Source organism: Bos taurus, chromosome 5 (genome assembly GCF_002263795.3).
Source record: "Bos taurus isolate L1 Dominette 01449 registration number 42190680 breed Hereford chromosome 5, ARS-UCD2.0, whole genome shotgun sequence".
In the NCBI taxonomy this organism is placed as follows: domain Eukaryota; kingdom Metazoa; phylum Chordata; class Mammalia; order Artiodactyla; family Bovidae; genus Bos; species Bos taurus.
In genome coordinates this window covers 110928198-110944531 of record NC_037332.1, presented here as the reverse complement: position 1 = coordinate 110944531, position 16334 = coordinate 110928198, and the positions used below count along the sequence as shown (strand labels likewise).

The 16334-nt window shown below is 49.7% G+C and overlaps 2 protein-coding genes across 3 annotated transcripts; both read right to left on the bottom strand.

Moving 5' to 3' along the window:
- Window positions 1-591: 591 nt before the first annotated feature.
- Window positions 592-16260, bottom strand: MIEF1 (mitochondrial elongation factor 1). Of its 2 annotated transcripts, XM_005207341.5 has the most exons (6): window positions 16185-16260; window positions 13387-13743; window positions 7643-7793; window positions 5793-5970; window positions 5332-5594; window positions 1335-4804 (listed from the first exon to the last, which is right to left on the bottom strand). In XM_005207341.5, exons 3-6 carry the CDS (start codon window positions 7784-7786, stop codon window positions 3998-4000), a joined length of 1392 nt encoding a protein of 463 aa, XP_005207398.1. In that variant the 5' UTR covers window positions 7787-7793; window positions 13387-13743; window positions 16185-16260; the 3' UTR covers window positions 1335-3997. The 2 variants fall into 2 exon arrangements, with proteins under 2 accessions (NP_001193055.1, XP_005207398.1); NM_001206126.1 differs by lacking the exons at window positions 13387-13743; window positions 16185-16260 and having other exon boundaries at window positions 592-4804; window positions 7643-7786.
- Window positions 13503-16260, bottom strand: MIURF (mitochondrial elongation factor 1 upstream open reading frame). Its single transcript, XM_059887166.1, has 2 exons — window positions 16185-16260; window positions 13503-13743 (listed from the first exon to the last, which is right to left on the bottom strand). The coding sequence occupies exon 2, from the start codon at window positions 13713-13715 to the stop codon at window positions 13503-13505; it is 213 nt and encodes a 70-aa protein (XP_059743149.1). The 5' UTR covers window positions 13716-13743; window positions 16185-16260.
- Window positions 16261-16334: the final 74 nt, after the last annotated feature.

Genomic DNA, 16334 nt, shown 5'->3' with positions numbered 1-16334 from the left:
ATACATGCAAGCACTGAGCCAAAGCTCCTGGTATCTGATAAGTGCTGGATAAATAGTTCCTATTACTACTTTTATTAGAACTGAGGTCTTCTGAACCTCCTAGGTCCCCCGTCCCCATCTCCATTACATCATCCTGCTTCCTCAGAGGACTATTATTTACAGAGATGAAATCAACAACTGAACAACTAGTATAGGCAAAGCATACTAGATGCGGTTTTTCTTTCTCCTTGAGGAATCACAAATATCTCGACATACATAAGGCATCTAGTCTAGTGCAAAGACAGTAAGAACCCCTGGGCCACTACTCAAGTGTTCCAAAGGTGTCACCAAGGACCCTGGGGGACATGTCCTCCATTTGCTGTATGGAGGGAGCTGTCAGTGCTTCTTGACAGATGACCATATCGATGGCTGAGAATTAAAGTAATCCTGCTCCACACTGACACTGCAGAGGGGTGGGAGAATGACTCCTGTAGCAGGTCATCCCATCCTTTCCATTATGGTAACCCAGTTCAAAGTGTCTCCTACCTGCAAATGGAGAACCAGTCCCAGTCCTGTAGGAAAATGTTTCATACCACACACACAAGCCAAAGCTGTTGGAAACTCTTTATTTTCGTCTTCCCGTGCTGTAGACAGACAGCACATTCCCCGGCTTTATTTCCTCCCTCAAGGAGAAAAAGGATAGTAGTTGTCTGGGTCTCAGGGCTAAGCTGCTTCTCTCTGGACCTAGCCCAGACAGGACAGAAAAGACTGGTGCTGGATTCCAAACCTATCCTCCAGACATAGTAACCTCACTGAAGGGCAGGCAAATGACTGGATGGCATGTTGTGGGCCTGGCCTCAGGGGTGAAGAATAGAGAGCATGAGGTGACTGTAATGAAAAGATAAGCAACGCACTGTACACAGTTAGCCCCAGAACACACACCTCTGATATTTTGGCCTCTTCCAATCAGCTAAGTGTATCTACGAGGGCTACCGCCTCACAGCTCTAGTCTTGGGTCCTCTTACCATTCTCTTTGGCTTTAAGCTTCGGCTCAAAGGTCAGGGTTCTAACACGTCCTGTGAGAGCAGTTCTCGGCCAGGGTCATAGTCTCAAAGATGTGCCACAACAGAACCTCTGGACACATGGCAGGGATCCCTGCTCACACATCCCCACCCCCAACCCTCTCCAGGGCTTCTTGATCCCGAAGCTGATTCCTCATCAAAACCATTTGCGTTCTCAACTTGAGTGAAGTACCAGGGAGCAACACCAGCCAATCAAGAATATGAACAGGAGGACCACAGGGGCTGAGCCCAAGAGGAAAGATTATAGGTCTCACAACACAATTTTTCCAAACATGAGCTTCAGTTATTTTTTTATTTGGAAAAAAAGTCACAACCAAGAGTATAAAGTACTTTGAATTGAACTCATGTTTTAGGAAGGGGCAACAGGGAAAACCAAAATACACTTTGGAATTGATTGGGTTTTTGAGATGATGAGTCTTTTTTCAAGCATTAAGCTAACTATGTGGTTTGTTAACCTAGATGGTGCAAAAAAATTTCCAGATGGAGTAGAAGCAGATGCTGTTACTTCAGGCAAAGGTGAAAGTTACAGAGTAGAAAGGCAGGCAAAGGCCCTACATCTTTCCCCAAAGATGAAAAAAAAAAGTGTGTGTGTGTAGGTGTGTGTGGGGGGTCCCCTCCTCCATCCAAGAATCTCAAAGCACTGAACTTCATCCACATGTGATGATGGGACTTGCCCCATCTCAGTCAGCAAATCCACCAGGACTAGAGTCGAGAATTCCCACTGCTTCTAGTTCTGAGGACCGCTAAGAGATTCTTGCTTGTGAAATGGCAGAGTTAGGCATTTTGGTTTTTGAAAACAGGTAAGAGACGGAGCTGCCTGTAGAAAGGTGCTCGGAGATAAACTCAAATCACAATTACATTTGGCTTAGATGATTTGGGATCTGGTCTTTAAAGTCTTTTGTTTTTTGAGTCTCCATCCAATGTCTTATATAGAATTTGGTCAGAGACACCTTGGGAAAATTCCAGGTTTTCTAATATTCACATGGGGAAAACCAGATCCTTTCTCTGAATGAAGAAAAACAAGAAGGAATGCTTTTCAAACACTCGTGGCCCTGTCCTTTTCTTCTAATGATAGTAGATGGGTGCATCAGTGCTCGGCTCCACCCCACAGCCTCTACACTAGTCACCCTGGGTGGTACTCAGGCATACAGAGCGTTGTAAACTCCCGGTCTGACTCTGATGAACAGCCAAGAGGGAGAACCTCTCTCAGGCTTCGGGGCTGTTGTTTTTCATTCTCTCTCAATGTCTTCATACAAAGGGAACAACTGAACCATTTCAGGGGGCCTTTGCATGTATGTAAGAGAAGAGACAGGAAGACTCTAAATATAGCCAATGTTAACCCTACTGCTCAACCTACTAAACCATGACAAAAAAGGGGACAGGAGTCTCTACCTTAAATTCAAAGGGAAGCTAAGGTTTCAATGCTATTTAAAGAGTCATTTCATGTCGCTGTCATTGGAAAGGAATGAGACAGCTGCAGAGAGCTTCACCAGAATCTCATTGATGGAGAGGTAGTAAGAATAAAAATAAGATTTGATGGGAGAACAAAATACTGGATGGGAAGATCAGAAATAGAATTATCATCAGCCTCCTGCCACAAACAGGAAAAAAACCACACAAAACAAGATGCACTGACATTGTATATTAAATATTCCTCCCCACTCTCAGGATACTTTTTACATTGCAATAAATAGTGCAATTTTAGCAGCAGAAAACAAGAAGGAATGTGGGAAGTACCCACCTCCCTCTCATGTGTTCTAGCCATGTGCTCTTCCTGGGTAGCACCGATCTCCCCAGGTGCTGGGTGAGAGACGGGATGGAGGGAGGAGGTCTGTGCATGTCTGCCTGCCCTCTGGTGATGCCTGCAGAGTTCAGCAAACACTCCCTCATGTTCACAGGGCACACACTGGGCTGGCTCTTGGACCTGTTCTTGGGCTAAGGCAATATCCGAGAAACGCAGGCCTGACAGGGAGGAATTGGTCATTGATGGTCAGCTGCCTGTCAACCTCACGCACTAAGACTGTGTCCTTGAAGGCCTTGTCCTCATTAGCAATACGGCAGGGAGGGGCCAACAGCAGCCCTTCCGCCCGCGTCTCTCAACACCTGCACCCAGCGGCGCCGGACGGGAGCAGCCCCAGGTGAGGCACAGACATCAGGCACGCAGACCCCACCGCCACCTCCAGGTTCACCCACCTGCACTCTCACCAATGGCCACTGAGAGACAGTCTCCGAATAACTCTGCATCCAGTTTACCGTGAGCCCTCACTCCCCTGTGCGGCAGCCAAAAGGGTGCCCAGGAGACCTTCTTGGTCCTTCTGGATATGAATTGGTCAAGAGGTGGGGGTGGGCTTCTTTTTTCCAGGAACTTGGGTCAAAGACCAGCTTTTCCACCAGCTTTATCCCCGGAAATCCTAAATACTGTCTGAGCACTCCCTGCAGAGTTGAGTTTGAAACATGCAATCCTAACTTCAGTGACAGTCAACTGCAAGGCAACATCTTAATTAGGCAGATGCGCTCCAGGAAAAAAGAGCAACAAAGATGTGAACAGGCAGGAAAGACAGAGCAGACACCGAAGAAGGGCAGGCGGCACAGCCGACACGACAGACCTAGGCCAAGATGCAAAATACCAAGTGGTCGCCACAGCTCAGGCTAGGGCTCCACCTTCTCAGTTCATTCAAGGAAAACTAGCCTGGAGCATGGGGAGGGGAAGAGTAGGGAGCACAGTGTTTGATAACAAAAGTCGAAAGGGAAGGTGAAAAAAGAGGAGACAGAAATGGCATTCTAATCTGCCATTAGATTAGAATCTAATCACCAGGGTGATGACCAGCAAGACAGGAGGCACCTAGGGACCCTGTGAGGCACCAACTATGTAGCCAAGTGTTTCTAACGGAGAATCGGGCCTGAGCACCCGACACCTGCTTTGGCCTTCACCTGCCCTACGTCTGCAGCAGCACCTCTGGCTCGGATAACGAGCAATAGAGAGTGTATCCCAATTCGTCTATTTCCTCAGGGGTGAGCTCTGCAAATAAGTTCACCTTGGGGTTCAGGACACTGGGCAGAATGCCGGCCTCTAAGTGGCTGATGAGCCCCCTCAAGGCCTGCAGGAAGCGGTCGGCCAGCACGTCCGGGGACCAGTCAGCCTCCTCCTGGGCCAAGTGGAGGATGACATTGGTGAGCTGGCTGGCAGTGAGGCGGCCCAGGGCCGGAGTGGACTTGCATACGGCCTTGAGGATCTTGAGGCACAGGGAGCGGCAGCCCGAGTCGGCCTGGTCCAGGGCCCGCAGGCGCGCCGTCTCAGCAGGACGCAGGCTCAGCCGCCACAGGTTGTCATACTGGGCTAGCCGGTGTGGTTTGGCCACCAAGACAGTGTCACCAAGGGTCACTGATGGCAGGAAGTCAATGACAAGGTGCTTGTCCCGCTCATACTGCACTTCCAGAGTCAGCGCCTCTGGGGGCGGGGCTGGTCGAATCACGTAGTCCAAGAGGGACCCGATGGCCGGCCAGTTGATGGAGCCAGCCACTACCTTCTCAAACGTGTCTGCCACCGTCTTCGGAGAAAGGTAGCCCCCTACTACACAGCGGTCCCAGTAACTGCTACCGCGAGGAAAATACTCTGGATTCTCCCGGCGAACTAGAAAGAAGCCAGGGACGTTCATGATGGTGTCCTCCCCGGGGATACATGACCACAGGTTTTGCTCCAACACGAGGGGCACAATGAGTTGGATGTGGTCGGCTGTCACCACCTATTATAGCAAAATTAAAAAGGGTTTGAGGGACCTTCATCTCCTCAAGAGACAAGTTTCCCCAAACACAGGTCTCACCATCTTGTATCCCCCACCACCACCCTCCGAACCCAGCAAAAAAGGAAACTAAAAATTCTTGCACATGACCACATCAATTCAGAGTGAGGACTTAAAACCCAGGTCTGTTAGACATTAGAGCCTGTGCTCGTTCCACACACCCCACTGTTTATGGACTCAGAAGTACATATAACATCCTCCATGCCTTCAAGATCCCAGAAGACAGAAAGCCAGGAAGGAGAAACTGGAACAAGAATAAGGAAGGAGGAAGCCTCTAAAAGCTTCCTAGAAGTTTTATGACTGAAACGAGTTAAAGGCAGGGATCAAATGTTACCACATGTGCAGAATTCAGAAGGAGTAAGACTAATCTTTTTTGGCAAGCCTGGGACACTGATCTTCTGCCCCAATGGCACTATTGAGAAGCATCGTGGTCAGAACCACCCTACCCTTCGTAAGCACCCCCTGGTTACCTGCAGGTCATCATAGAGGCTGCCACTCAGGTACATGTCCCGAAGTGGCATGTCAGGCAACTTGGCCCGCAGGAAGCTCCGGAGCTCAGCACATATGTCCACAGCAGCTTGCTTGGCCCGAGCCTGCTCGCCGGCAGGAATGGCCGCCCGGTTCCGGTAGTAAGTGAGAAGTTTCTCCTGCAGGGACATGCGGAGTCGTGACTTCTTCAAGTCTACTTGGCCCTTCCTGGCCAATGGCTTGGGCCGGGGCGGGCAGAATGTATCTGCCAAGGCAAGAAAGAGAGGCCTGTGAGCTCATCCCATGCTTGCTCATCCACAGCCGCCTCAGCCCCAGAGAGGAGAAGGGCTTAGCACAAAAGGCCAGCGTGGTGCCTGGCGCGTGTGTCCTTAAGAAACATGTTGAGGGCAAGAGTAGCACCAAGAGCCCGAGATGAGTCCCAGAGGGAAACAGCCTTCCTCACCTGTGTCGAAGGCAGAGGAGCCTGTGGGAAGGGCCTGCAGGGACCTGCTCAGGCCTGCCTTCATGTCCTTGTTGAGCAGTCGGGGAGAGCCCATCCAGTTTGGTTCTTCCCAGCTCCTTTTCCCTGAATGGCTCAGGCGGGTGGGGCTGGTGGGGGCGCTGATAGCCCTGTCGTACATCTGAAAGAGCAGAGAGGACCCAGCATGTGGACCTTCTTTCCTGCTTCCCGCCAGTTCTCCCATATTGAGTTCCACTACTACTTTTCAGTAATGTCATTTTATTTTAGATTATGGAATGCTTTGCTCCACACAGAAAAATCTCAGGAAATACTAAATCATATAAATAAGTAAGAAACACATTTATCTATAATGTCACAACCCAGAAAAAAAAACTCAGAATTTCTACTAGTTCTATTCATAAGACCCTGCTGGGTGACTCGGGGACACCCCCTCCTCCACCCAGGCCCCAGGGCTTCCCTGACGTGGGTCAGACCTGTGCCCCTGCCAGGCCTGTCCACAGGGCCACTTCTCTGTTCTGGGGGCACAGGCACCAGCCGGACCCCACAAGGAGCGGCTGACATCTGAGTCAGGCCCCATCGGTGCTTTTGGGGCCTCAGTACCCATTTCAGGACATGACAGGGTCTGACAGACTAAGTGCCGTGCTGTGTGCTTAGTTGCTCAGTCGTGTCCGACTCTTTGTGACCCCATGGACTGTATCCCGCCAGGCTTCTCTGTCCAAGGGATTCTCTAGGCAAGAATACTGGAGTGGGTTGCCATTTCCTCCTCCAGAGGATCTTCCCAACCCAGGTCTCCTGCATTACAGGTGGACTCTTTACTGCCTGAGCCACCAGGGAAGTCACACCAGAAGATAACTATTAATATTTTGGTATATTTCTTTCTGGAAATATGTATTTATATAATTAGCATCTTCCTCTATGCTGCTGCTAAGTCACTTCAGTCGTGTCCAACTCTGTGTGACCCCACAGACGGCAGCCCACCAGGCTCCCCGTCCCTGGGATTCTCCAGGCAAGAACACTGGAGTGGGTTGCCAATTCCTTCTCCAATGCATGAAAGGGAAAAGTGAAAGTGAAGTCGCTCAGTCGTGTCCGACTCCTAGTAACCCCATGGACTGCAGCCTACCAGGCTCCTCCGTTCATGGGATTTTCCAGGCAAGAGTACTGGCGTGGGTTGCCATTGCCTTCTCCAATCTTCCTCTATATATACCTTAAAAAACTGATTTTTTACTTGTCATTTTTATCACTCCTCGTATCACTAAGAATGAATCAGGGCTGAACAATATGGTACAATTTCTGATGATACAACACTGTACCTTATCAATGCACCGTAATGTCAAACACCGATCCATTTATTTAACAAACACATCACTGAATGGCTACTCTGTGCCAGGCACTGTTCTAGGTGTACAAAATAAATCAGTTTCCCAACCCAATTCCTGCCTTCATGGAGTCTGCAGTCCAGTACAGGGATTCAGATACATAATCAACAAGCAAAAGCAGGCAGATACAGGTGTTAATTAAGAGTAAAGCGGGAAAGGGAAATAGGAAATATATGTGTGGTGAGGGTGCTGCTATTTTAAGTAAGGTGGTCACAAGAAGCTATTTTGGTTATTTGCAATTTAACCCTGGGATAAACTTCTTTCTTTGTATTTCCAACAGTTTCTTTATAACAGGATCCTAGAAGCACATTTACTTAATTCTTTTAAGGTCTTGTCTAATAATGTCAAATTGCCATATTACATTCCCATTAGCAGTATCACGGTCTTATTCTAGGTCAGCTCCACTTGGCAGCCTCACCACCTCTCCAATGCCTGGCCTGGGCTGAGTGCACTTACCCGCTTAACCGCCAGCGTAGCGATGCCCAGCATGGCTGCTCCTCCGACCCCCAGCACCAGCCGGGCGTTGGAGAGTACAAAATCGATGGCCGTCCCAATGCCATTGTCATCTTTCTTGCTTTTGCGCTCACCAGAGCCTGCCATCGCGCACCTGAGGACGAAGGCAGAACACAGCTGTCACCATCTGCGACCCTGAGAACAGACCTCCTCCTCCCTCCTGCTTTGGGCCAGTCCAGGGTACTCTTGAGTTCCAGCAAACCAAATCCTCCTGACTCTAGGGCTCCACACTCGAGGGCCAGGAGGGAGGTAGTGTGTCCTGGATGTACCTAGATGCAGGCGGAGGAAATGATCATGCTAGTTATGGGAAAACCACCCCACCCGTCTATTGAGATTCTAGAGAGCACTAAGCTCATGGTCAACCCTTTCTTGTGTTAGAGTGAAAACCCCACCATGAAACCCAATCCTCCGGCCCCTTTCCCAACACTGTAGCGCAGATAGTGCTTTGATCCTTCGGCCACTGCTTGTGGAAAGAAGAGCAGAGAAGGTCTCATTTAATTAGAGGTGGCCCATCTAGTCCCATCACATCCCCTCACACACAGGGAGGTGACTTGTCAGAGGGCTCAGAGAAAAGGGATGACAGAGCCACGTGCACAACTCACGACTCCTAGCGTGATGCTTTTCCTCCTCTATCATGTCTACCCTCGCCCAGATCAAACTGTTCCTATTCTGCGAACTTTCTGCGAACAACGGTAACAACGATGACACGGACTGAATACCCTGGCACACGGAGGTGTAACTACAAGTCCATGTGTGAGGAAGGGCCAAAGAAGAAAAGAACTCTCTGCGGACAGTCCCACTTGACAAATGCTGTTTCTCGGGGAGAGTGCGCAGGGGACCATGAGAAGCTCAGGTGAGCCTGGCTCTGGGGCAGAGACTGAATAAACACGACGGTTGCTGGAGACTAAGCTGCTAACTGGAGAACAAGAAAATCCACCCGTTCACATGCACCTGAAAAATGCACTGAAAATGTGGCCCCCCGAGTGGAGTTCACAGGCACAGTGCAGACGAGGCTGGCCTCCGTACAGGGTTCACGCGGGGTGAGCTCACCTTCGTTCCCTGGCAACAATGGGGTCATCCTGACTGAAGTTCCCCTCATCCTCCCAAAAACCCATTTCCCATGGACTTAAAACCCTGGGCCCAACCCAGATGAGGGATGACAGAGTGGCTCAGATCTGAGCATGGCGCTTCACACTGCTTGCTTCTTCCCCCCGTGCCCTGTATCCCAGGAACTCCCTGTAAACAGTTGTGTACCATTCACCCGTATACCCAGAATGGGAGGACAGAGAGGCAAGATCGCTGGTGCGCCCGCCAGTGTGAAGTGATCTCCTTCGAATACCCTTACAACCGAGCACTGCTCACCTCACACCGCATGCTTCTGCCCTCCTCAACAAGGAAGGAGTATTTCTGACCCCACTTATTTCAGCAGCAGTTGCAGTCGAGCCTTACTCTTTCTCTAACTAGAATTCACCACTTTGGCACTTTTCTGTTCTCTTCTCACCTTCTGCAGTTAGTAGACGCTTCGGGTTCAGGGACAGGATGGGAGACTTCGCCAAATTAAATACACTTCCACTTCAAATGCTCAGAGCAAGCAAGGCTGAGAAGAGGGAAACTGTATTTGCAGGTGGGGTCAGGCAGGAACTCCAGCCATTATCGTCCCTCCAGCAGCCACTGAGACAAACTAACACAATCAGGACAAAGCTGACAGGTACAGTCCCCATACAGAATGATGAGCGCTGTTCTGTGTGCGCTCAGTCGTGTCTGACTCTGTGACCCCATGGACTGTAGCCCGCCAGGCTCCTCTGTCCATGGAATTCTCTCGGCAAAAATAATGGAGCGGGCTGCCATTTTCTATTCCAACCACTGTTTTATTTCTTTTAAAACAAAAGGCTCTTTAGGGATATATTTACAATAGGGAGAACCATCTCCTAAATGATCCTTGCATATGATACAGCAGAGCAAGAAGGGCCCAGCTCCCCTCTGTGCGGAAGCTGGAAGGAGCCTCTCTGGGCCATTTAGTCCTTGACCCTCTGATGGCTGGTGAGAATGAGGCAGTGAGGTGGCACGACAGAAGAGGCTAAATTTTAGAGTCAGAAATCTTGAGAACTTGCCATTGAGCCCTGACTAACTAGCTGGGTGACCTCAAATGAGTTACTCAGCCCCTCAGCTATGTAAAGGGGATAATGACGCCGGCACGGCCTAAATCACAGGGTTGTAGTAAGGACAACACAGCTACTAAAATACTGCACGTGAACATTTTATCAACTGTTAAAGGACTCTACGAACGTGGGCTATCAAGTCTTTTACGATTTCCATCCACAGGACAAAGGTCACGTTTCAGAAGGCACTCAGCAATCCAGATTGTCCTGTGAGGTCCATTTCACCTTCTGAAATGGAGCCAGGAACGGTCTCTGAAACCCACACTGATGCCATCCTGGGCTTGAGACCAAAACTATTACGTTGAGCAGACTTGGGAAAAGGCTTTTCTACACCAGCGCAGTATATTCCCTGCCCCATCCAAGGACCAGGTGGTGCTGATGACCTAGCAACCAGCAAGAAGAGAGAACACCCACAAGCTCCCCCAGGGAGATCAGAGTTTCTAAAACTGAACTCAACCTGTTCCAGTTGAAACTGCTTATCCACAGTATACCCTCCACTCAGGCCGTGCTCTACTAGCTGGGAGCCAGTGAGGGGTAGGAGCTCTGCCTAACCAGGGGGAAGGAGCCTGGGTCCTTGCGCAATTAGGAAGGAGCCCTGTGGTTTAGTTTCAGTTTTACAAGATGAAAAAGCTCTGGAGATCTGTTACATCATAAGATGAATATTCTTAACACGACTGAACTGTACACATACAACTAGTTAAAAGTATTTAAAAAAAGAGAAGGAACCACTGTCCCAGTGGGCAGGGCTGAGGATGCAGAATGTGAACTCTGCTGACACTTCAGACACGGTGTTTAACCTGCCTCCTCAGACACAAGAATGGGAACGGACATACTCACCACCCCGCGTACTGACAGTGGCGGTGATGAGTAACACTGGCCCTGTGGCTTCCTAGGATGACGACACAGAACTCTGAACATTCCAACTTCTTTTACTTGAAAAGGTCATATGATTCGAACTAAACATGACCTGGTTTAAGTATACATGATAAGAACTAACATACATTGAGCATGTACCATGTGCTGGGCATTTTCCCCCTCTTTGCTCTCTTACTCTTCACAACAATCCCATGAGGTCAGTCACATTGTTAGCTCCCCTGTCAGATGAAGAAACTGAGGCATAGGTCAGTCATCATGCGAGTAAGCTGTGCAGTCGTGAGTTGAACCTAGAGCTCACGGTGCTGGGGTGCAGGTTACAGGGGTCCCAAACAGCCTGCAGCCCCACCTTGTACCCATCTGTGCTCCACGCACCACTAGACCATATGCCCCAGGACCATTCTGGCTCATTCACTGCCCCCAGGGCCAGCAGTACTTGACAGACAGGACTTGATGCATCTGTTCCACCCGTGAGCTACTAAGTCTATGTTTTTTTTTGGTTTTTGGAGGAGGTAGTGGCAGCAACCTTTAACGCGACTCACACTCAAAACAGACTCTGAACACAAAGTCTTCAGTACTCACTTCCACTTTCCCTATGCAGGCACAGGGAAGTGGGCATCACTTCGTACCTGCTGTTTACTCCCAAAGGCAGGTCTGCCAATCAACCCAAAACCATTCCACATGGCTCCTCCTGCCTTCCCTCTCTGTTGAAAACAGTACCCTCCACCCAGCTGGCATGCCTTCCACCTCAAAGTCATCCTTCATCCTCCCTCCTCCTGCTACACCAGCCCCCACTTGGTGAAGTCCCCTGCTGCCCACATTGCACCTACATGCAGCCACCCCACCGCCTCAGTCCCTCCACTCATCTGCTCAGATTCACCCACTCTGGGGCCTCTCACCGATTTATTCTGCATGCTGCCCCTGCCCTGACCCCTCATCCACACCACTCCCCGGCTGACAAAGCTGTGGTGCCCACTACCCCCTCATCAGATATCACGACTTCCTCAACAGGAGATTGGATGTCCTTCTAGACCTGGCTCAGTCTCAACTCCAGTCACCTGTCTTCAATTCAGTCAGTTCAGTCGCTCAGTCGTGTCCGACTCTTTGAGACCCCATGAATTGCAGCACGCCAGGCGTCCCTGTCCATCACCAACTCCCGGAGTTGACCCAGACTCACGTCCATCGAGTCAGTGATGCCATCCAGCCATCTCATCCTCTGTCGTCCCCTTCTCCTCCTGCCCCCAATCCCTCCCAGCATCAGGGTCTTTTCCAATGAGTCAACTCTTCACATCAGGTGGCCAAAGTACTGGAGTTTCAGCTTTAGCATCATTCCTTCCAAAGAAATCCCAGGGCTGATCTCCTTAGAATGAACTGGTTGGATCTCCTTGCAGTCCAAGGGACTCTCAAGAATCTTCTCCAACACCACAGTTCAAAAGCATCAATTCTTCAGTGCTCAGCTTTCTTCACAGTCCAACTCTCACATCCATACATGACCACTGGAAAAACCATAGCCTTGACTAGACAGACCTTTGTTGGCAAAGTAATGTCTCTGCTTTTGAATATGCCATCTAGGTTGGTCATAACTTTCCTTCCAAGGAGTAAGCGTCTTTTAATTTCATGGCTGCAATCACCATCTGCAGTGATTTTGGAGCCCCCAAAAATAAAGTCTGACACTGTTTCCACTGTTTCTCCATCTAGTTGCTGAATTAAATACAGTCATCAGGTTACAGTGGAACTTGCTGGTCACCTTGGCATGACAGGAAACAGAGCTCACATACCACTGGCCAAGAACCATTGAAGCACTCTGCGCATTTTCTCATTAACTCTTGCAATAAGCTGAAGAAGTGGGTACTATTTTAGTGGTGGTGCTCAGTCGTGTCCTCTTTGCGACCCCACTGTAGCTAGCCTGCCAAGCTCCTCTGTCCATGGAATTTTCCAGGGAAGAATACTGGAGTGGGATGCTATTTCATCTACAAATGAGGAAATGGAGGCCTGGACAGATTGAATGATTTGCCCTAAATCCCACAGTTGTTAGCAGCAGAGCCACGAAGGCAGTCCTCTGAGGTCTGGACACTATACTTGCTTTAGAGACTTTTGAAACAGAGTATAGTTATGTTTACAGCTTCCCAGTGGCTTAGTTGGTAAAGAATCTGCCTGCAGTGCAGGAGACCTGGGTTCAATCCCCAGGTTGGGAAGATCCTCAGAGAAAGAAATGGCAACCCACTCCAGTATTCTTGCCTGGAGAATTCCATGAACAGAGGAGCCTGGTGGGCTACAGTCCATGGAGTCACAAAGAGTAGGACTGGACTTATGTGACTAAACCACAGAGTTATGTTTGGGGGAACATGATCTAATCCTCAAGAGAACTGAATCCACTGAAGAATGAGCCAGATGGAACAAGATCTAAGTTTTAACCAGTAATTTTTCTAGCATTTTCATACATTAAATGTTCTATGAAGAAAAATGATCCCTAGTAGGACTTGAAACTAAGGGCCTTTTTAACTGGGAGCATTTTATAAGGGAACATTCTGTTATTTATGTTGGTATTTCCTTCAGTATGCCTGAAGAACTTTGGCCCCTAAAAGGAAAGATTCTCCCTTTCCTGGTCCCCTGTATCAGAAAAAATGAAACCTACAGGAACACAGGCTTACCTACCTGAGACTTCTTAATGCATCTGTGAGGTGGAGGTGGGAGAGAGGCAGGCGTGTCTCTGGAAGGCACCTGTGTCCTCTTTCCCTTGGAATTAGGATGGGAGGGGAAAGGAGAGGATCCTAAATGATCCCTCCCAGCTTGCTGTGGAGGAAGACCAGGCCCTTTTCCAGCTGCTTCTCCCGGGCCTCGGGATCCTCCAGTTTCTGGTTTTTCCGGAACTCACGGCGGATGGAGGCAAGGTAGAAGTCTCGATCAGTGTAGCGAAGCTGTCGGCCTTGGCGAAGCAGAGCCCGGTAGAGACTCAGCACCGCCTCTCGGCTCCATGAGGCCATGGGGGACTGACAGGGGCTGGGCGTCAAGCTATACACAGGAGGGAAGAAAGAGAAGCCTAGAATCAGAATTAATGATAGAAGGGAACTACACTGTTGTTCTCGTTCAGTTGCTCAGTTGTGTCCGACTCTTTGTGACCCTTTGGACTGTAGCCTGCCAGGCTCCTCAGTCCATGGGATTCTCCAGGCAAGAATACTACAGTGGGTTGCCATTTCCTTCTCCAAGGGGATCTTCCCCACCCAGGGATTGAACCCACATTTCCTGCATTGACAGGTGGATTCTTTACCGCTGAGTCACCAGGAAAGCCCAGAAGGACCTATGAAAGTGAAATGTGAAAGTGTTAGTTGCTCAGTCATGTCTGATTCTGCAAACCCATGGACTGTACCTCGCCAGGCTCCTCTGTCCATGGGATTCTCCAGGCAAGACTACTGGAGTAGGTAACCATTCCCTTTGCCAGGGGATCTTCTTGACCCAGGGATTGAACCCAGGTCTCTCTTGTTGCAGACACATTCTTTACCATCTGAGTCACCAGTAATTCTGTAGTTCTTAATCCAGGTCTCAGAGACCCCCTCAAGGTCACACTGTGACTTAGTGGCAAGGCCAGGACTAGATTCCAGCCTACAGACTCCTGCTCCTGGGAAACTACCAGCTACGCTGAAAGGTCAGGGACTGGAAGCTGGACTACCTGGGCTTGAATTTTGGCTCTGCCACTTACCTGCCATATGATTTTGGGCAAAGTACATAACCTCTCTGAGCATCAGTTTCCTCACTTGTAAAATAGAAATAATGCTATCTACATTTATATACTGCTATGTACTTTTATGCTAATAGTACTTACCTCATAGGATTATTTTGAAACTTGCCTGAGATATCGCATGTAAAGTGAAAGGAAGTAAAAATATTAGTTAGTCACATCCATCTCTTTGTGACCCCATGGACTGTATGTAGCCCGTCAGGCTCCTCTGGAGCCTAGCTTCTCTAGGCAACTGGAGTGGGTTGCCATTTCTTCCTCCAGAGGATCTTCCCAACCCAGGGGTTGAACCCCAGTCTCCTGCACTGCAGACAGATTCTTTACCATCTGAGCCACCAGGGAAGAAGCACACGTAATATAACTTCACCACAAGGGGCCTCAGTCATACTTGAATCCTAGCACCAACACTTAGTAAGCTAATTACCCTGGGCAAGTTTCTTAACCTCTCTGGGCTTACCTTAGTTCCTCATTTGTAAAATGAGGATTAAAACTGTATTTTCCATATGGTTAGTATGAGGATTAAATGTGGTTAGAATAGCACTCAGCATATGCCAAGCCATCTATTGTGGCAGCTATGATTAATGCTACCTCCCCTTGTGTGTTTGTAAATGTTCAATAAGTATCAGATTTAGTTACACATAAACCACCATCATCTACCTTCAGTAACAATAAACCCTTACAGAACCAGGAGTGTTACCATTTGCAAAGTGCTTTGTCATCCATTATCACATTTAAACTGAGAACTTATGAAGTGGACAGGGTTCATAACAACAATGGTTAATGTTTATTGATTGTTTACTATTATAGCACGCACTGGCCAAGCAGGTCCCACGTGACATCTCATTCCATCAACAATTCTAGTGTCACCAGTATCTCCATTTTAAGTGGAGGAAACTGATGCTGCCAGAGAGAAGTAACTCGCCCACAGGCAGGGCTGTAAAGGGGGGGTGCACTTCCGACCCCGACTCTGCCTGCCTGTGGAATGAAAACTACCGTGGGCTGGGATCTTACCATGCATACAGCACTTCTAGGTGCTGTACAGACTTTCCCAGTTCAGCGCCTGGCACATACCGAGGGCTCAAAAAATAACGAAGGACGCTCACAGTGTCCCTGTGTGGAAAAAATGATCACCCCTCTTTCTGAAATAAAGAAATGAGACTGAATGGGAGAGGTATCTGACTGGTAAAAAGGTCTAAACTTTGGGCCCAAAGTCAGCTACCGTCAGCCTCTGGCCTTGCGAGCCTGCTGCGCGAGGGTGAGCCAGCCACCGTCCTCATCCCTTTACCCTCAACTGCAGAAGAGCGCCCCTCGGCGCCAAGTCTCCCTGAGTGGGACAGATGAATCCAGAAATCAACAGTAAAGTGTTTTACGAAGTAGGAGGGGACTGGCATGCAAGAGCTGTTACAAGGTCGACAGGCGAATGGGTGGTTGGGCCCTGGAGGGTCCCCAGGTCCTCCCCCTACCTGGGGGGATCGCACCGAACCAGGCTGGAAAGACCCTGAGGCTGGGGCAGGCCGGTTCTGGGGCACCAGGAGAGCTCCGGAGGTTGGGGCGAGGCCCCGGAGCGGCCTCCAGGGGAAAACCCAGGGCAGGCTGGGGCGAGACCCCCGGTGATCAGGCCCGTAGTGTGGGCCCCGGCCGGGCTGGGGACTCAAACAGCGACCCTGAGAGAAGGCGTGGCGAACCCCCAGCCCTAGCCGTCACTCCTCCCCTCGCTCACCTGAGGACCGCGCGCACTTCCTCTACTCGAGATTCGCCTCTCGCCCGGTACCTCTCCTAGGGTCACCCACCAACATGGCCCCTTTACTTCCGGGCCACGACCTTGCGACCGGAGCTGAGAGGAGGAACCGAAGGGAGCCGGGAAGCCGAC